At 40.8% G+C, this 18,426-nt stretch overlaps 1 protein-coding gene across 1 annotated transcript in view; it reads left to right on the forward strand.

Moving 5' to 3' along the window:
- LOC141259356 (uncharacterized) overlaps positions 1-18,426 on the forward strand; it is a 751,467-nt gene that overhangs the window by 26,136 nt on the left and 706,905 nt on the right. The window contains exon 2 of the mRNA XM_073675220.1: positions 1,865-12,856. Within this exon, the coding sequence (XP_073531321.1) occupies positions 1,865-12,856 (10,992 nt within the window). The remainder of the gene's footprint in view (positions 1-1,864; positions 12,857-18,426) is intronic.

Here is an 18,426-nt window from a genome sequence, read left to right on the forward strand (position 1 = left end):
TTTAAATAAATCCTTTATTTTAACACTAAATGACAAGTACAGTAATCAACACTGTCACTGTACTTCATATATATGTGACTGACATGCTTCTATCTATCTAATCTATGTGTGATTCTCTATTCCTTCTATTCTAAATTGTCGGGTACCACTGCTGAAATGCCGGCCGGCTTTTTTAAAGAGACGGTGCATGAAAACACTATTATTTTTTTTAATAAATCCTTTACACTAAATGACAAGTACAGTAAGCAACACTGTCACTGTACTTCATATATTTGTGACTGACATGTTTCTATCTATCTAATCTATGTGTGATTCTCTATTCCTTCTATTCTATATTGTCGGGTACTGCTGCTGAAATGCCGGCCGGCTTTTTTAAAGAGACGGTGCATGAAAACACTATTATTTTTTTAATAAATCCTTTACACTAAATGACAAGTACAGTAAGCAACACTGTCACTGTACTTCATATATATGTGACTGACATGTTTCTATCTATCTAATCTATGTGTGATTCTCTATTCTTTCTGTTCTAAATTGTCGGGCACCGGTGTATGCCGCTGCTGAATTGCCGGCTTTTCATGTTTCACTGTGAGCACTGTTCCCATCGATTTGGGCAATCACTGTAATGACACAACCACCATGGCTGTGGCATTACAGTGAGTGGCAGACAATCCCTGCATGATTGGTGCTCTAAATAGCGCCACACATGCAGGACACGCTTTTGGTGCACGAACAGTTATCGAACATAACCTCGAACAGCCGAATTTTTAGCAAATCATTCGGGTTCGTCGAACAACTCGAACACCGCCCAAAACAGCTCGAATTTGAGATTGGCGAACAGTTCTAGTCTAACACCGCTCATCTCTAGTTAACAGCAGCTCAGATTAGAGACCAGGTCAATGCCACACAGAGTTCTAGCAGCAGACACATGTCTACAACAACTGTTAAGAGGAGACTTTGTGCAGCAGGCCTTCATGGAAAAATAGCTGCTGGGAAACCACTGCTAAGGACAGGCAACAAGCAGAAGAGACTTGTTTGGGCTAAAGAACACAAGGAATGGACATTAGACCAGTGGAAATCTGTGCTTTGGTCTGATGAGTCCAAATTTGAGATCTTTGATTCCAACAACCGTGTCTTTGTGCGACGCAGAAAAGGTGAACGGATGGACTCTACATGCCTGGTTCCCACCGTGAAGCATGGAGGAGGAGGTGTGATGGTGTGGGGGTGCTTTGCTGGTGACACTGTTGGGGATTTATTCAAAATTGAAGGCATACTGAACCAGCATGGCTACCACAGCATCTTGCAGCGGTATGCTATTCCCTCCGGTTTGCGTTTAGTTGGACCATCATTTATTTTTCAATAGGACAATGACCCCAAACACACCTCCAGGCTATGTAAGGGCTATTTGACCAAGAATGAGAGAGTGATGGGGTGCTACGCCAGATGACCTGGCCTCCACAGTCACCAGACCTGAACCCAATTGAGATGGTTTGGGGTGAGCTGGACCGCAGAGTGAAAGCAAAAGGACCAACAAGTGCTAAACATCTCTGGGAACTCCTTCAAGATTGTTGGAAGACCATGTCCGGTGACTACCTCTTCAAGCTCATCAAGAGAATGCCAAGAGTGTGCAAAGCAGTCATCAAAGCAAAAGGTGGCTTCTTTGAATAACCTAGAATATAAGACATATTTTCAGTTGTTTCACACTTTTTTGTTAAGTATATAATTCCACAATCTTTAAATGAGAAGGTGTGTCCAAACTTTTGGTCTGTACTGTACATATAATTAGTATACAATTTGTGGAATTGTGTGCGTGATTTTCAGAATAACTTTTTGTAATATTTTATTCTCTGTTATTTTCCTACAGGTGTCAATACCATTGAAACTACAACAGATATTGCTTTCAAGGTAACTGATGCAATAGATGTGACTCCAGATCAACGTATATCAACAGGGGATATCAGTACATGTGCTCCTCTAGAAGCGACTACATCAGAAAGTATATCAGCACCTGATATTAGTACAACTGTTGCCTCAGAATGGTCTTCAGAAGGAATTATATCAACAGCAGAAATCACTTCAAATGCTCCTCTCAAAGTGATTACAGATGAAAATATATTGACAGCTGATATCAGCACAGGTGATGATCTGGAAGTGACTACATCAGAAAGTATATCAACACCTGAAATCAGTAAAAGTGCTATTCCCGAAGGGTCTACAGAAGAAAGTCTGTCAACAGCACGTATCAGTACAAGTTCTCATTTACCAGTGACTACAGATGAAAGTATATCAACAGCTGAAAACATTACAAGTGCTGCTGCTGCAGAAGTGACTAAAGATGAAAGTATAATAACACCTGATATCAGTGCAAGTGACAATCTGGAATTGATTACAGAGGTAAGTATATCAACACCTGATATCAGAATAAGTGCTGCCTCGAAAGGGTCTACAAGAGGAAGAATATCAACAGCAGATATAAGTGCAAGTTCTCCTCTAGAAGTGATTACAGTTGAAAGTATATCAACAGCTGATATTAGTAAAAGTGCTGCCTCAGAATGGTCTTCAGAAGGAATTATATCAACAGCAGAAATCATTATAAGTGCTCCTCTAGAAGTGACTACACATGGAAGTATATTGACAGCTGAAATCAGTACAAATGATGATCCGGAACTGACTACAGAAGATTGCATATCCACACATCATATTAGTACAAGTGGTCCACCAGAAGTAACTACATCAGAAAGTATATCAACTCCTGATATCAGTACAAGTGCTACTCCAGAAGGGTCTATAGAAGAAAGTCTATCAACAGCTGATATTAGTACAACTGCTCCTCTAGAAGTGACTACATATGAAAGTATATCGACAGCTGAATTCAGCACAAGGAATGATCCAGAACTGACTAAAGAAGATAGCATATCCACACATCATATTAGTGCAAGTGGTCCACCAGAAGTAACTACATCAGAAAGTATATCAACACCTGATATCAGTACTAGTGCTACTCCAGAAGGGTCTACAGAAGAGAGTCTATCAAGAGCAGATATCAGTACAAGTGTTGATCGAGAACTTAGTACAGAAGACACCATATCAACACATCATATTAGTACAAGTGGTCCTCCAGAAGTAACTACATCAGAAAGTATATCAATTCCTGTTATCAGAACAAGTGCTACTCCAGAAGGGTCTTCCGAAGAAAGTCTATCAACAGCAGATATCAGTACAAGTGATGATCGAGAACTTACTTCAGAAGATACCATATCAACACATCATATTAGTACAAGTGGTCTTCCAGAAGTAACTACATCAGAAAGTATATCCACAGCTGATATTAATACAAGTGCTGTCTCAGACGGGTTTATAGAAGAAAGTATATCAACAACAGATACCAGTACAAGTGCTCCTCTAGAAGTGACTACAGTTGAAAGTATATCAACAGCTGATATCAGAACAAGTACTGCCTCAGAATGGTCTTCAGAAGGAATTATATCAACAGCAGAAATCAGTACAACTGCTCTTCTAGAAGTGAGTACATATGAAAGTATATCGACTGCTGAAATCAGCACAAGTGATGATCCAGAACTGACTACAAAAGATTGCATATCAACACATCATATTAGTACAAGTGGTCCTCCAGAAGTAACTACATCAGAAAGTATATCAACAGTTGATATTAATGCAAGTGTTGCCTCAGATGGATCTATAGCAGAAAGTATATCAACAACAGATATCAGTACAAGTGCTCCTCTAGAAGTGACTACATATGAAAGTATATCGACAGCTGACATCAGCACAAGGGATGATCCAGAAATGACTACAGAAGATAGCATATCCACACATCATATTAGTACAAGTGATCCACCAGGAGGAACTAAATCAGAAAGCATATCATCAACTGACATCAATACTAGTGCTACTCCAGAAGGGTCTACAGAAGAAAGTCAATCAACAGCTGTTATTAGTACAAGTGCTCCTCTAGAAGTGACTACATATGAAAGTATATCGACAGCTGAAATCAGCACAAGTGATGATCCAGAATTGACTACAGAAGATAGCATATCCACACATCATATTAGTGCAAGTGATCCACCAGGAGGAACTAGATCAGAAAGTATATCAACACCTGACATCAATACTAGTGCTACTCCAGAAGGTTCTACAGAAGAAAGTCCATCAACAGCTGTTAATAGTACAAGTGCTCCACTAGAAGTGACTACAATTGAAAGTATATCAACAGCTGATATCAGAACGAGTGCTGCCTCAGAAAGGTCTTCAGAAGGAATTATATCAACAGCAGAAATTATTACAAGTGCTCCTCTAGAAGTGACTACATATAGTATATCGACTGCTGAAATCAGCACAAGTGATGATCCAGAATTGATTACAGAAGATAGCATATCCACACATCATATTAGTACATGTGGTCCACCAGAAGGAACTACATCAGAAAGTATATCAACACCTGACATCAATACTAGTGCTACTCCAGAAGGGTCTACAGAAGCTGTAATTAGTACAAGTGCTCTTCTAGAAGTGACTACAGTTGAAAGTATATCAACAACTGATAACAGAACAAGTGCTTCCTCAGAATGGTCATCAGAAGGAATGATATCAACAGCAGAAATCATTACAAGTGCTCCTCTAGAAGTTACTACATATGAAAGTATATCGACTGCTGAAATCAGCACAAGTGATGATCAAGAATTGACTACAGGAGATAGCATATCCACACATCATATTAGTACAAGTAGTCCAACAGAAGTAACTACATCAGAAAGTATATCAACACCTGATATCAATACCAGTGTAACTCCAGAAGGGTCTACAGAACAAAGTCTATCAACAGCAGATATCAGTACAAGTGATGATCGAGAACTTACTAGAGAGGATACCATATCAACACATCATATTAGTACAAGTGGTCCACCAGAAGGAACTACATCAGAAAGTATATCAACACCTGACATCAATACTAGTGCTACTCCAGAAGGGTCTACAGAAGCTGTAATTAGTACAAGTGCTCCTCTAGAAGTGACTACAGTTGAAAGTATATCAACAGCTGATATCAGAACAAGTGCTTCCTCAGAATGGTCTTCAGAAGGAATGATATCAACAGCAGAAATCATTACAAGTCCCCCTCTAGAAGTTACTACATATGAAAGTATATCGACTGCTGAAATCAGCACAAGTGATGATCCAGAATTGACTACAGGAGATAGCATATCCACACATCATATTAGTACAAGTGGTCCACCAGAAGGAACTACATCAGAAAGTATATCAACATCTGACATCAATACTAGTGCTACTCCAGAAGGGTCTACAGAAGAAAGTACATCAACAGCTGTTATTAGTACAAGTGCTCGTCTAGAAGTGACTACAGTTGAAAGTATAACAACATCTGATATCAGAACAAGTGCTTCCTCAGAATGGTCTTCAGAAAGAATTATGACAACAGCAGAAATCTTTACAAGTGTTCCTCTAGATGTTACTACATATGAAAGTATATCAACAGCTGATATCAGCACAAGTGATGATCCACAATTGACTACAAAAGATAGCATATCCACAAATCATATTAGTACAAGTGGTCCACCAGAAGGAACTACATCAGAAAGTATATCAACACCTGACATCAATACTATTGCTACTCCAGAAGGGTCTACAGAACCTGTAATTAGTACAAGTGCTCCTCTAGAAGTGACTACAGTTGAAAGTATATCAACAGCTGATATCAGAACAAGTGCTTCCTCAGAATGGTCTTCAGAAGGAATGATATCAACAGCAGAAATCATTACAAGTCCCCCTCTAGAAGTTACTACATATGAAAGTATATCGACTGCTGAAATCAGCACAAGTGATGATCCAGAATTGACTACAGGAGATAGCATATCCACACATCATATTAGTACAAGTGGTCCACCAGAAGGAACTACATCAGAAAGTATATCAACATCTGACATCAATACTAGTGCTACTCCAGAAGGGTCTACAGAAGAAAGTACATCAACAGCTGTTATTAGTACAAGTGCTCATCTAGAAGTGACTACAGTTGAAAGTATAACAACATCTGATATCAGAACAAGTGCTTCCTCAGAATGGTCTTCAGAAAGAATTATGACAACAGCAGAAATCTTTACAAGTGTTCCTCTAGATGTTACTACATATGAAAGTATATCAACAGCTGATATCAGCACAAGTGATGATCCACAATTGACTACAAAAGATAGCATATCCACAAATCATATTAGTACAAGTGGTCCACCAGAAGGAACTACATCAGAAAGTATATCAACACCTGACATCAATACTATTGCTACTCCAGAAGGGTCTACAGAACCTGTAATTAGTACAAGTGCTCCTCTAGAAGTGACTACAGTTGAAAGTATATCAACAGCTGATATCAGAACAAGTGCTTCCTCAGAATGGTCTTCAGAAGGAATGATATCAACAGCCGAAATCATTACAAGTTCTCCTCTAGAAGTTACTACATATGAAAGTAAATCGACTGCTGAAATCAGCACAAGTGATGATCCAGAATTGACTACAGAAGATAGCAGATCCACACATCATATTAGTACAAGTGGTCCACCAGAAGGAACTACATCAGAAAGTATATCAACACCTGACATCAATACTAGTGCTACTCCAGAAGGGTCTACAGAAGAAAGTCCATCAACAGCTGTTATTAGTACAAGTGCTCCTCTTGAAGTGACTACAGTTGAAAGTATATCAACAGCTGATATCAGAACAAGTGCTTCCTCAGAATGGTCTTCAGAAGGAATTATATCAACAGCAGAAATCATTACAAGTGCTTCTCTAGAAGTTACTACATATGAAAGTATATCGACTGCTGAAATCAGCACAAGTGATGATCCACAATTGACTACAGAAGATAGCATATCCACACATCATATTAGTACAAGTGGTCCACCAGAAGGAACTACATCAGAAAGTATATCAACAGCTGACATCAATACTAGTGCTACTCGAGAAGGGTCTACAGAAGCTGTAATTAGTACAAGTGCTCCTCTAGAAGTGACTACAGTTGAAAGTATATCAACAGCTGATATCAGACCAAGTGCTTCCTCAGAATGGTCTTCAGAAGGAATGATATCAACAGCAGATATCATTACAAGTGCTCCTCTAGAAGTTACTACATATGAAAGTATATCGACTGCTGAAATCAGCACACGTGATGATCCAGAATTGACTACAGGAGATAGCATATCCACACATCATATTAGTACAAGTGGTCCAACAGAAGTAACTACATCAGAAAGAATATCAACACCTGATATCAATACTAGTGCAACTCCAGAAGGGTCTACAGAACAAAGTCTATCAACAGCAGATATCAGTACCAGTGATGATCGAGAACTTACTAGAGAGGATACCATATCAACACATCATATTAGTACAAGTGGTCCACCAGAAGGAACTACATCAGAAAGTATATCAACACCTGACATCAATACTAGTGCTACTCCACAAGGGTCTACAGAAGCTGTAATTAGTAGAAGTGATCCTATAGAAGTGACTACAGTTGAAAGTATATCAACAGCTGATATCAGAACAAGTGCTTCCTCAGAATGGTCTTCAGAAGGAATGATATCAACAGCAGAAATCATTACAAGTGCTCCTCTAGAAGTTACTACATATGAAAGTATATTGACTGCTGAAATCAGCACAAGTGATGATCCAGAATTGACTACAGGAGATAGCATATCCACACATCATATTAGTACAAGTGGTCCACCAGAAGGAACTACATCAGAAAGTATATCAACACCTGACATCAATACTAGTGCTACTCCAGAAGGGTCTACAGAAGAAAGTACATCAACAGCTATTATTAGTACAAGTGCTCCTCTAGAAGTGACTACAGTTGAAAGTATATCAACAGCTGATATCAGAACAAGTGATGATCCAGAATGGTCTTCAGAAGGAATTATATCAACAACAGAAATCATTACAAGCTCTCCTCTTGAAGTTACTACATATGAAAGTAAAATGACTGCTGAAATCAGCACAAGTGATGATCCAGAATTGACTACAGAAGATAGCATATACACAAATCATATTAGTACAAGTGGTCCACCAGAAGGAACTACATCAGAAAGTATATCAACACCTGACATCAATACTAGTGCTACTCCAGAAGGGTCTACAGAGGCTGTAATTAGTACAAGTGCTCCTCTAGAAGTAACTACAGTTGAAAGTATATCAACAGCTGATATCAGAACAAGTGCTTCCTCAGAATGGTCTTCAGAAGGAATGATATCAACAGCAGAAATCATTACAAGTGCTCATCTAGAAGTTACTACATATGAAAATAAATCGACTGCTGAAATCAGAACAAGTGATGATCCAGAATTGACTACAGAAGATAGCAGGTCCACACATCATATTAGTACAAGTGGTCCAACAGAAGTATCTACAACAGAAAGTATATCAACACCTGATATCAATACTAGTGCAACTCCAGAAGGGTCAACAGAACAAAGTCTATCAACAGCAGATATCAGTACAAGTGATGATCGAGAACTTACTAGAGAGGATACCATATCAACACAGCATATTAGTACACGTGGTCCTCCAGAAGTAACTTCATCAGAAAGTATATCGACTCCTGAAATCAGCACAAGTGATGATCCTCAATTGACTACAGAAGATAGCATATCCACAAATCATATTAGTACAAGTGGTCCACCAGAAGGAACTACATCAGGAAGTATATCAACACCTGACATCAATACTAGTGCTACTCCAGAAGGGTCTACAGAAGAAAGTCCATCAACAGCTGTTATTAGTACAAGTGCTCCTCTTGAAGTGACTACAGTTGAAAGTATATCAACAGCTGATATCAGAACAAGTGCTTCCTCAGAATGGTCTTCAGAAGGAATTATATCAACAGCAGAAATCATTACAAGTGCTTCTCTAGAAGTTACTACATATGAAAGTATATCGACTCCTGAAATCAGCACAAGTGATGATCCTCAATTGACTACAGAAGATAGCATATCCACACATCATATTAGTACAAGTGGTCCACCAGAAGGAACTACATCAGAAAGTATATCAACACCTGACATCAATACTAGTGCTACTCCAGAAGCGTCTACAGAAGCTGAAATTAGTACAAGTGCTCCTCTAGAAGTGACTACAGTTGAAAGTATATCAACAGCTGATATCAGAACAAGTGCTTCCTCAGAATGGTCTTCAGAAGGAATGATATCAACAGCAGAAATCATTACAAGTGCTCCTCTAGAAGTTACTACATATGAAAGTATATCGACTGCTGAAATCAGCACAAGTGATGATCCAGAATTGACTACAGGAGATAGCATATCCACACATCATATTAGTACAAGTGGTCCAACAGCAGTAACTACATCAGAAAGTATATCAACACCTAATATCAATACTAGTGCAACTCCAGAAGGGTCTACAGAACAACGTCTATCAACAGCAGATATCAGTACAAGTGATGATCGGGAACTTACTAGAGAGGATACCATATCAACACAGAATATTAGTACAAGTGGTCCACCAGAAGGAACTACATCAGAAAGTATATCAACACCTGACATCAATACTAGTGCTACTCCAGAAGTGTCTACAGAAGCAGTAATTCGTACAAGTGCTCCTCTAGAAGTGACTACAGTTGAAAGTATATCAACAGCTGATATCAGAACAAGTGCTGCCTCAGAATGGTCTTCAGAAGGAATGATATCAACAGCAGAAATCATTACAAGTGCTCCTCTAGAAGTTACTACATATGAAAATATATCGACAGCTGAAATCAGCACAAGTGATGATCCACGATTGACTACAGAATATAGCATATCCACACATCATATTAGTACAAGTGGTCCACCAGAAGGAACTACATCAGAAAGTATATCAACACCTGATATCAATACTAGTGCTACTCTAGAAGGGTCTACAGAAGCTGTAATTAGTACAAGTGCTCCTCTAGATGTGACTACAGTTGAAAGTATATCAACAGCTGACATCCGATCAAGTGCTTCCTCAGAATGGTCTTCACATGGAATTATGTCAACAACAGAAATCATTACAAGCGCTCCTCTTGAAGTTACTACATATGAAAGTATATCGACTGTTGAAATCAGCACAAGTGATGATCCAGAATTGACTACAGAAGATAGCATATCCACACATCATATTAGTACAAGTGGTCCACCAGAAGAAACTACATCAGAAAGTAATTCAACACCTGACATCAATACTAGTGCTACTCCAGAAGGGTCTACAGAAGAAAGTCCATCAACAGCTGTTATTAGTACAAGTGCTCCTCTAGAAGTGACTACAGTTGAAAGTATATCAACAGCTGATATCAGAACAAGTGATGTTCCAGAATGGTCTTCAGAAGGAATTATATCACCAACAGAAATCATTACAAGTTCTCCTCTTGAAGTTACTACATATGAAAGTATATCGACTGCTGAAATCAGCACAAGTAATGAACCACAATTGACTACAGAAGATAGCATATCCACACATCATATTAGTACAAGTGGTCCACCAGAAGGAACTACATCAGAAAGTATATCAACACCTGACATTAATACTAGTGCTACTCCAGAAGGGTCTACAGAAGAAAGTCCATCAACATCAGTTATTAGTACAAGTGCTCCTCTAGAAGTGACTACAATTGAAAATATATCAACAGCTGATATCAGAACAAGTGCTGCCTCAGAATGGTCTTCAGAAGGAATTATATCAACAGCAGAAATTATTACAAGTGCTCCTCTAGAAGTGACTACATATGAAAGTATATGGACAGCTGAAATCAGCACAAGTGATGATCCAAAATTGACTACAGAAGATAGCATATCCACACATTATATTAGTACAAGTGGTCCACCAGAAGGAACTACATCAGAAAGTATATCAACACCTGACATCAATACTAGTGCTACTCCAGAAGTGTCTACAGAAGCTGTAATTCATACAAGTGCTCCTCTAGAAGTGACTACAGTTGAAAGCATATCAACAGCTGATATCAGAACAAGTGCTGCCTCAGAATCGTCTTCAGAAGGAATTATATCAACAGCAGAAATCATTACAAGTGCTCCTCTAGAAGTGACTACATATGAAAGTATATCGACTGCTGAAATCAGCACAAGTGATGATCCAGAATTGACTACAGAAGATTGCATATCCACACATCATATTAGTACAAGTGGTCCACCAGAAGGAACTACATCAGAAAGTATATCAACACCTGACATAAATACTAGTGCTACTCCAGAAGGGTCTACAGAAGAAAATCCATCAACAGCTGTTATTAGTACAAGTGCTCCTCTAGAAGTGACTACAGTTGAAAGTATATCAACAGCTGATATCAGAACAAGTGATGATCCAGAATGGTCTTCAGAAGGAATTATATCAACAAGAGAAATCATTACAAGTTCTCCTCTTGAAGTTACTACATACTGCTGTATATCGACTGCTGAAATCAGCACAAGTGGTGATCCAGAATTGACTACAGAAGATAGCATATCCACACATCATATTAGTACAAGTGGTACAACAGAAGTAAGTACATCAGAAAGTATATCAACACTTGATATCAGAACAAGTGCTACTCCAGAAGGGTCTATAGAAGAAAGTCTATCAACAGCTGATATTAGTACAAGTGCTCTTCTAGAAGTGACTACAGCTGAAAGTATATCAACAGCTGATATCAGAACAAGTGCTGCCACAGAATGGTCTTCAAAAGGAATTATATCAACAGTAGAAATCATTACAAGTGCTCCTCTAGAAGTGACTACATATGAAAGTATATCGACAGCTGAAATCAGCACAAGTGATGATTCACAATTGACTACAGAAGATAGCATGTCCACACATCATATTAGTACAAGTGGTCCACCAGAAGGAACTACATCAGAAAGTATATCAACACCTGACATCAATACTAGTGCTACTCCAGAAGGGTCTTCAGAAGAAAGTCCATCAACAGCTGATATTAGTACAAGTGCTCCTCTAGAAGTGACTACAGTTGAAAGTATATCAACAGCTGATATCAGAACAAGTGCTTCCTCAGAATGGTCTTCAGAAGGAATTATATCAACAGCAGAAATCATAACAAGTGCTTCTCCAGAAGTTACTACATATGAAAGTATATCGACTGCTGAAATCAGCACAAGTGATGATCCAGAATTGACTACAGAAGATAGCATATCCACACATCATATTAGTACAAGTGGTCCACCAAAAGGAACTACATCAGAAAGTATATCAACACCTGACATCAATACTAGTGCTACTCCAGAAGGGTCTACAGAAGAAAGTCTATCATCAGCAGATGTCAGTACAAGTGATGATCGAGAACTTACTACAGAAGATACCATATCAACACATCATCTTAGTACAAGTGGTCTTCCAGAAGTAACTACCCAAGAAATGTCCACAACTCAGAAAGAACCTACTGTAGAAATCCTCAACAGCAGTACTATCCCATCAACAACCATTATAGAAAAAACTGTTGGAAGTCTAACTTCTGTGGTGCCCGTCATAACCTCACATATTACCAGTTCAGCCAACCTCAGTACAAAAGAGCCTATAACTACAAAACGTACCAGTACATTAAGGCCAGAAACATCTGTGTCATCATCACCAGCCACCTTGCCTCGTGTAAGCACAGGATACCCAACACTATTATCATCTGTCGGTGCACTGAATACCACGTTAATATCCTATACAACCATGACATCATGGACCTTGATGTCAACTAGTACACAATATGCAAGCATTTCAACGCCTTTTGAATATTTATCAACTACATCTACATTGTCCGATTCTTCAACCACAATGATAACTACAACTTGTAAGTATTATATTTACCTCAGATTCTAGTATTAAGTAAATATATAACTAGCTTACAATTGTTACCTGGAAATAAAGTATATTTTCACATCTTTAGTATGTTTTTAAAATTTAGCTTATAGCTAACGTAAATCAAGTTGTCAAATATAGCATGCTATTAAAAGAACACACTGAAACATGCAACATACTGTTGTAGTTTCTGCACAGGTTGTAAGGTATATTCTTTAGCAGATCTTTTGTTTGTTCTATCCTTTATTTTAAAGGAATGCAATAGTATGACTATGTAATACTCAGCCATTAGCATGAACCCTAAATAAAAAGTTTAATGTGTTATGGGTAGTTTGTATCAGATATAGTTTGTTAGAACATATATAATACATTTCTAGTTTAAACCCGTAATGACTTAGCCACTTTGCACGTTCATTACCGAGCCTCATTTTCATTATCTGACATACGTCAGTTCATATTTTAAAAATTCTGGAAAGCTCCAACATATCCTAGTGATTCTGGAAGTGTTTTTTGTGACACAATGTACTTCATGATAGTGGTAAATGTTGGTCAATATGATTTGGATTTATTTATAAAATTGAAAATTTGACAAAAAAATTGAAAATTTTGCAATTTTCAGACTTTGAATTTGTATGCCCTTAAATCAGATAATTAAACCACACAAAATAGTTAATGAATACATTTTTAACATTTTCCATATGTATACTTTACATAAGCATAATTTTTAAACAGATTTTTGTTTTACATAGTAACTGCGGTCCAAAATCAGCCATTTCTGGCCTCCATTTACAGTTTGTTGCAGTGTGTCAGTGAAACTATTCACACGAGGTAGCTGTGAAGAATAGTAAACTACATGGCCACTATTTAAAACCGTGGGTGTCCGTCAGACGTATCACATATAAATGTGGTCAAAATTCAGCCATTTCTGTCCATTTACAGTGTCAGTAAAGCTATTCACACGTGCTCGCTGTGAAGAATAGTAAACTACAAGCCCGCTATTTAAAACCGTGATTGTCCGTCAGACGTATCACATATAGCTGTGGCCAAATTCAGCAATTTCTGTTCTCCATTTACAGTTTTTTGCAGTGTGTCAGTGAAGCTTTTCACACATGCTCACTGAGAAGAATAGTAAACTACAAGCTTGCTATTTAAAACCGTTGTTATCCGTCAGACGTATTGTCACGCCGTAAACGGCGAAACCGGGAAGTGGCTGAGTGTTGGGACCCGCACCTGTCCCTGCCACACTAGGGTGGCCCTGACTTTCCCTTATCTCATGGGTACCTCTGATGGTGAGGAGGCCTGAGCCACCAGCATCTCCTTATCTCCCACGCAGGCCCTGACAGTGACCCCCTCTCCTTCCAGGGAGGAAGATAGTACAAAATAATGATACTGCGACAAGACAGAAAAATACAGACAGGGTAAACAGAACTAGCAGTCACAGAAAATGCTCACTCAGCCACAGAGGAAACACAAGGGAGTTCAGGAGGGGAAGCCAAAATGTAGAGAAAGCAGGTAAACACACAGCAAAACTGCAACCACCATAGCTAAGTAAACCTCCAAGCTCCTATACACAATGCTCCTCCTTCACTCTCCAAGTCAGGCAGAAGAACTGATCACTGACACTCCAGGAAGTCAGAGCTGAGTCTATATAGAAGGGAAGAGTAGTTAACCCAGATCAGCTGAGAGACCAGAATCTCAGTAAAACCCAGCAACCCAGATTAACTCCTGCACTGCTGACAAAAGGCAGTAAGTTAATAAACTGGAAAGGAGCTTTGGCCCAGTGTGTGTGAACTATCCCCAGAATGCTTCAGTTCTCTGGAACCTTTCTGTCGCGGTAACCCCGTGACACATATCACATATAACTGAGGTCCAAATTCAGCCATTTCTGGCCTACATTTACAGCTTGTTGCAGTGTGTCAGTGTAGCTATTCACACAACGTCACTGTGAAGAATAGTAAACTACAGGGCTGCTATTTAAAACCATGGGTGTCCGTCAGACGTATCACATATAACTTCATTCCAAATTCAGCCATTTCTGGCCACCATTTACAGTTTGTTGCAGTGTGTCAGTGAAGCTATTCACACGTGCTCTCTGTGAAGAATAGTAAACTACAGGGCCGCTATTTAAAACCGTGGATGTCTGTCAAACGTATCACATATAACTGTTGTCCAAATTCAGCCATTTCTGTCCTACATTTAAAGTTTGTTGCAGTGTGTCAGGGAAGTTATTCACTCGTGCTCGCTGTGAGGAATAATAAACTACAGGGCCGCTATTTAAAACCGTAGTTGTCCGTCAAACGTATAGTTGCGGTCCAAATTCAGACATTTGTAGTGAACGTGGAAAATATTGTCCTCCATTTAAAATGGGCAAGGCATGTGGCAAGGGACGGGGAAGTGGACGTGATGGTGCATGCAGAGGCCAAGGCTGTGGGCAAGCTGAAATTGTGCCACAGCAAACATCCACATCTTCTCCCTCAACCTTCCTGTTCCAAATACTAGTGGACCGCAGAACACCACTATTGAACACAGAGCAGTGTCAAAAGGTTGTTGGTTGGATAGCAGATAATGCTTACAGTCACTTAGCCACCAACAACACCTCCCTGTCTTCCACACGGTCAAGTCTCAGTAGCCGTGAGTCTGGACCGCATATTCCTCACCCTGATAGTGTTGGACGAACTCGAACAGTAAATTTCAGCGTCCGTACCGAACACCTACTGCTCGGTAACAGACCCCAAACACAGACTTCCTCTGGAAGTCTGTGTTACTGTTCAGGTTCGGGTTTGGGTATGGGTGATTCCCATGCTGTCACTTGCGTGACAGCGCGGAAAGCACAGGCTCTGATCGGCGGTATTTGCTATTGTACCTGTCAGCCTGATGCAACAGCTGTGACAGTGACTAGGCAGGAAAAAGTTTACCGAGGGTCATAGGTGCCGGCTGATGTTACTACTACCACCATTAGCCGGCGCCTCCTGCCATAGGAAACAGTGAGCACAGGCGCCGCTGGATTGGAGCAGTAGTCTCCCATCTGATGGCGCCTGTGTTGTGCTGAATGTAAAAAAAAATGTGAAAATTAATAAAAAAAAAATAAAACACATTATAGTCACCCAGACCTTGACCCGATGTTCGCTGCTCCTGCAAAAAATAAAAAAACACCATATACTCACCTTACGCCTAATCCCCGAAGCTCACGATCACCTGTAATAAAGTTAAAATAATAAACCAACCTTATTCTTACCTTTCCGATGCAGTCCATATAATGAAGGTCCCATGAAGATCCCATGAACAGAGCGGCCACACTGTATGTGACCGCTCTGTTCATTTGCCGGTAATACACTGACTCAGTGTATTCCTGGCAAATGAGGTCTGTGCATGCACAGTGAGTATTTTCGCATGCTTGCAATGAGTTGAACTCAGTTCAACTCATTGCATGCGTGAGAAAATACTCACTGCATCGGTAATGATGAGGTTTGTTTATTATTTTATTTTTATTACAGGGGTCGTTGGCTTCAGCTGGAATGGACGTAACTGTAAGTAAATTTAGAATATTAAAGGAATTCTGTCTTTATTTCAAATAAAATATTTTATTCTGGGTGTGGGTGTCTTTATTTTACATTTTACTTACACTATGGGGTTAGTATTGGGGGCGTCTTATAGACACCTCTCCATTACTAACCTGGGTTTGATGTCAGCTGGCATTATGAGCTGACATCAGCCCCAACCCTATAACCCCATTGCCACCGCTACAGGGCAGTGGGTAGAGTGAGGCGATTTGCCAGAATTGGCACATCCTATCGATGCGCCATTTCTGGGGCGGCTGAGGGCTCCTATTTCTAGCCTCAGAGGGGGCCAATATTCATGACCCCTTCCTAGGCTATTAATACCAGCCCCCAGCTGTATGCATAGCCTTTGCTAGCTCTTAAAATAGGGGGACCCCACATCATTTTTTTGGGGGTCCCCCATTTTAATAGCCAGTAAAGTCTATGAATACAGCTGGGGGTTGATATTAGTATCCTTGGAAGCTCCATGGGTATCCGGGAACCTTCCCCCACACTTCTCTTAGCCAGGGCTGCTTCTCGGCAGGGTTGGACGGGCCCACCTGAGAACTGGAGACTCCTCCGGTGGGCCCTGGCTTCTCCTTCAGGAGAGTTCATAGTGCCGAGGTGAGGCCATGATGATGATAGAGGCCACTATCTGCTTAGTTTTCTGTTACTTGGAATGCAAGGGCAAGTTTGCAGCCAGCCACCCACCCACAGGCCGCAACACTAAACTGCGAGATTTCTGGGCAGCTGCTTTCACTTGAAATATGGTCGTTTATGTTCATGGAGGTGGAAGCTTTTCACAACCTCATGCCGGCGGTGGCCGCTTGTCCATACTCGGTCCCCAGCCGCCACTATTTCTCCCGGTATCGTCTCCGCCTTCCACAAGCACAGGTCCCACAACATTACCCGTGCCCTCCCCAGTGCACTTACTGGGAAGGACCGCCTAACCACAAACACGTGGACAGTTGAATGTGGCCAGGGACGGTACGAAGCCAGTCCACAGCTTTTCATGCTGAGAGTTGTATTTAGCTCGGTGAAAGGACTGGCATAGAGGGAAACCATATCTACCCTGGGTGTCATTTCTCCCAGAAAGTCCTCTAATTCAGCTTGTTGCAGCAGCAATGGCAGCCTGTCCAACATCAACTCGCATTGTCGGTGGTGCTTTGACACACAAACATCTTTCTTTGCGCATTTAATTTAATGAATACAGAGTTGGACAATGGCCTGATCTGCAATGCAGGTTTAAGAAATAACATGCATATGCATGTCCGATCCACATTAAAAATAGCAGCCATAGAGTGTCCGGGAACCTTCCCCCACACTTTTCTTAGCCAGGGCTGCTTTTCGGCAGGGTTGGACGGGCCCACCAGAGAACCGGAGACTCCTCCGGTGGGCCCTGGTTTCTCCTTCAGGAGAGTTCATAGTGCCGAGGTGAGGCCATGATGATGATAGAGGCCACCATCTGCTTAGTTTTCTGTTACTTGGAATGCAAGCGCAAGTATGCAGCCAGCCACCCACCAACCCACAGGCCGCAACACTAAACTGCGAGATTTCTGGGCAGCTGCGTTCACTTGAAATATGGCCTCTTAGGCTCGTGGAGGTGGAAGCTTTTCACAACCTCATGCCGGTGGTGGCTGGGTGTCCATACTCGGTACCCTGCCGCCACTATTTCTCCCGGTATCGTCTCCGCCTTCCACAAGCACGGGTTCCACAACATTACCCGTGCCCTCCCCAGTGCACTTGACGTGCCCCCTGGGCCTGTGCGGTGCTGCTGTGCAGGGGGAATACCCGGAGCCGGATCGCTGGGGGTTGTAGTTCTCCGTGGCGGTGACCCGGTCCGTGCCCAGGGTGGTCAAACCAGTGGCAGTCTATTTGTATTGTAATAGGTGTCCGACTACGCCACCCGTGGATTGCGGTCAGTGGGGACCGCCGCTGCGCTGCAGACCGCTGAGGCTGATGTTGTTTGCGCAGCCGAGTATGGGATGATTCCCCACGGGAGAAGTATTGCCTCAGGGCAGCTAAT

Source organism: Phyllobates terribilis, unplaced genomic scaffold, assembly GCF_046119375.1.
Source record: "Phyllobates terribilis strain yellow unplaced genomic scaffold, ASM4611937v1 Scaffold_3__8_contigs__length_932513732, whole genome shotgun sequence".
Lineage (NCBI taxonomy): Eukaryota > Metazoa > Chordata > Amphibia > Anura > Dendrobatidae > Phyllobates > Phyllobates terribilis.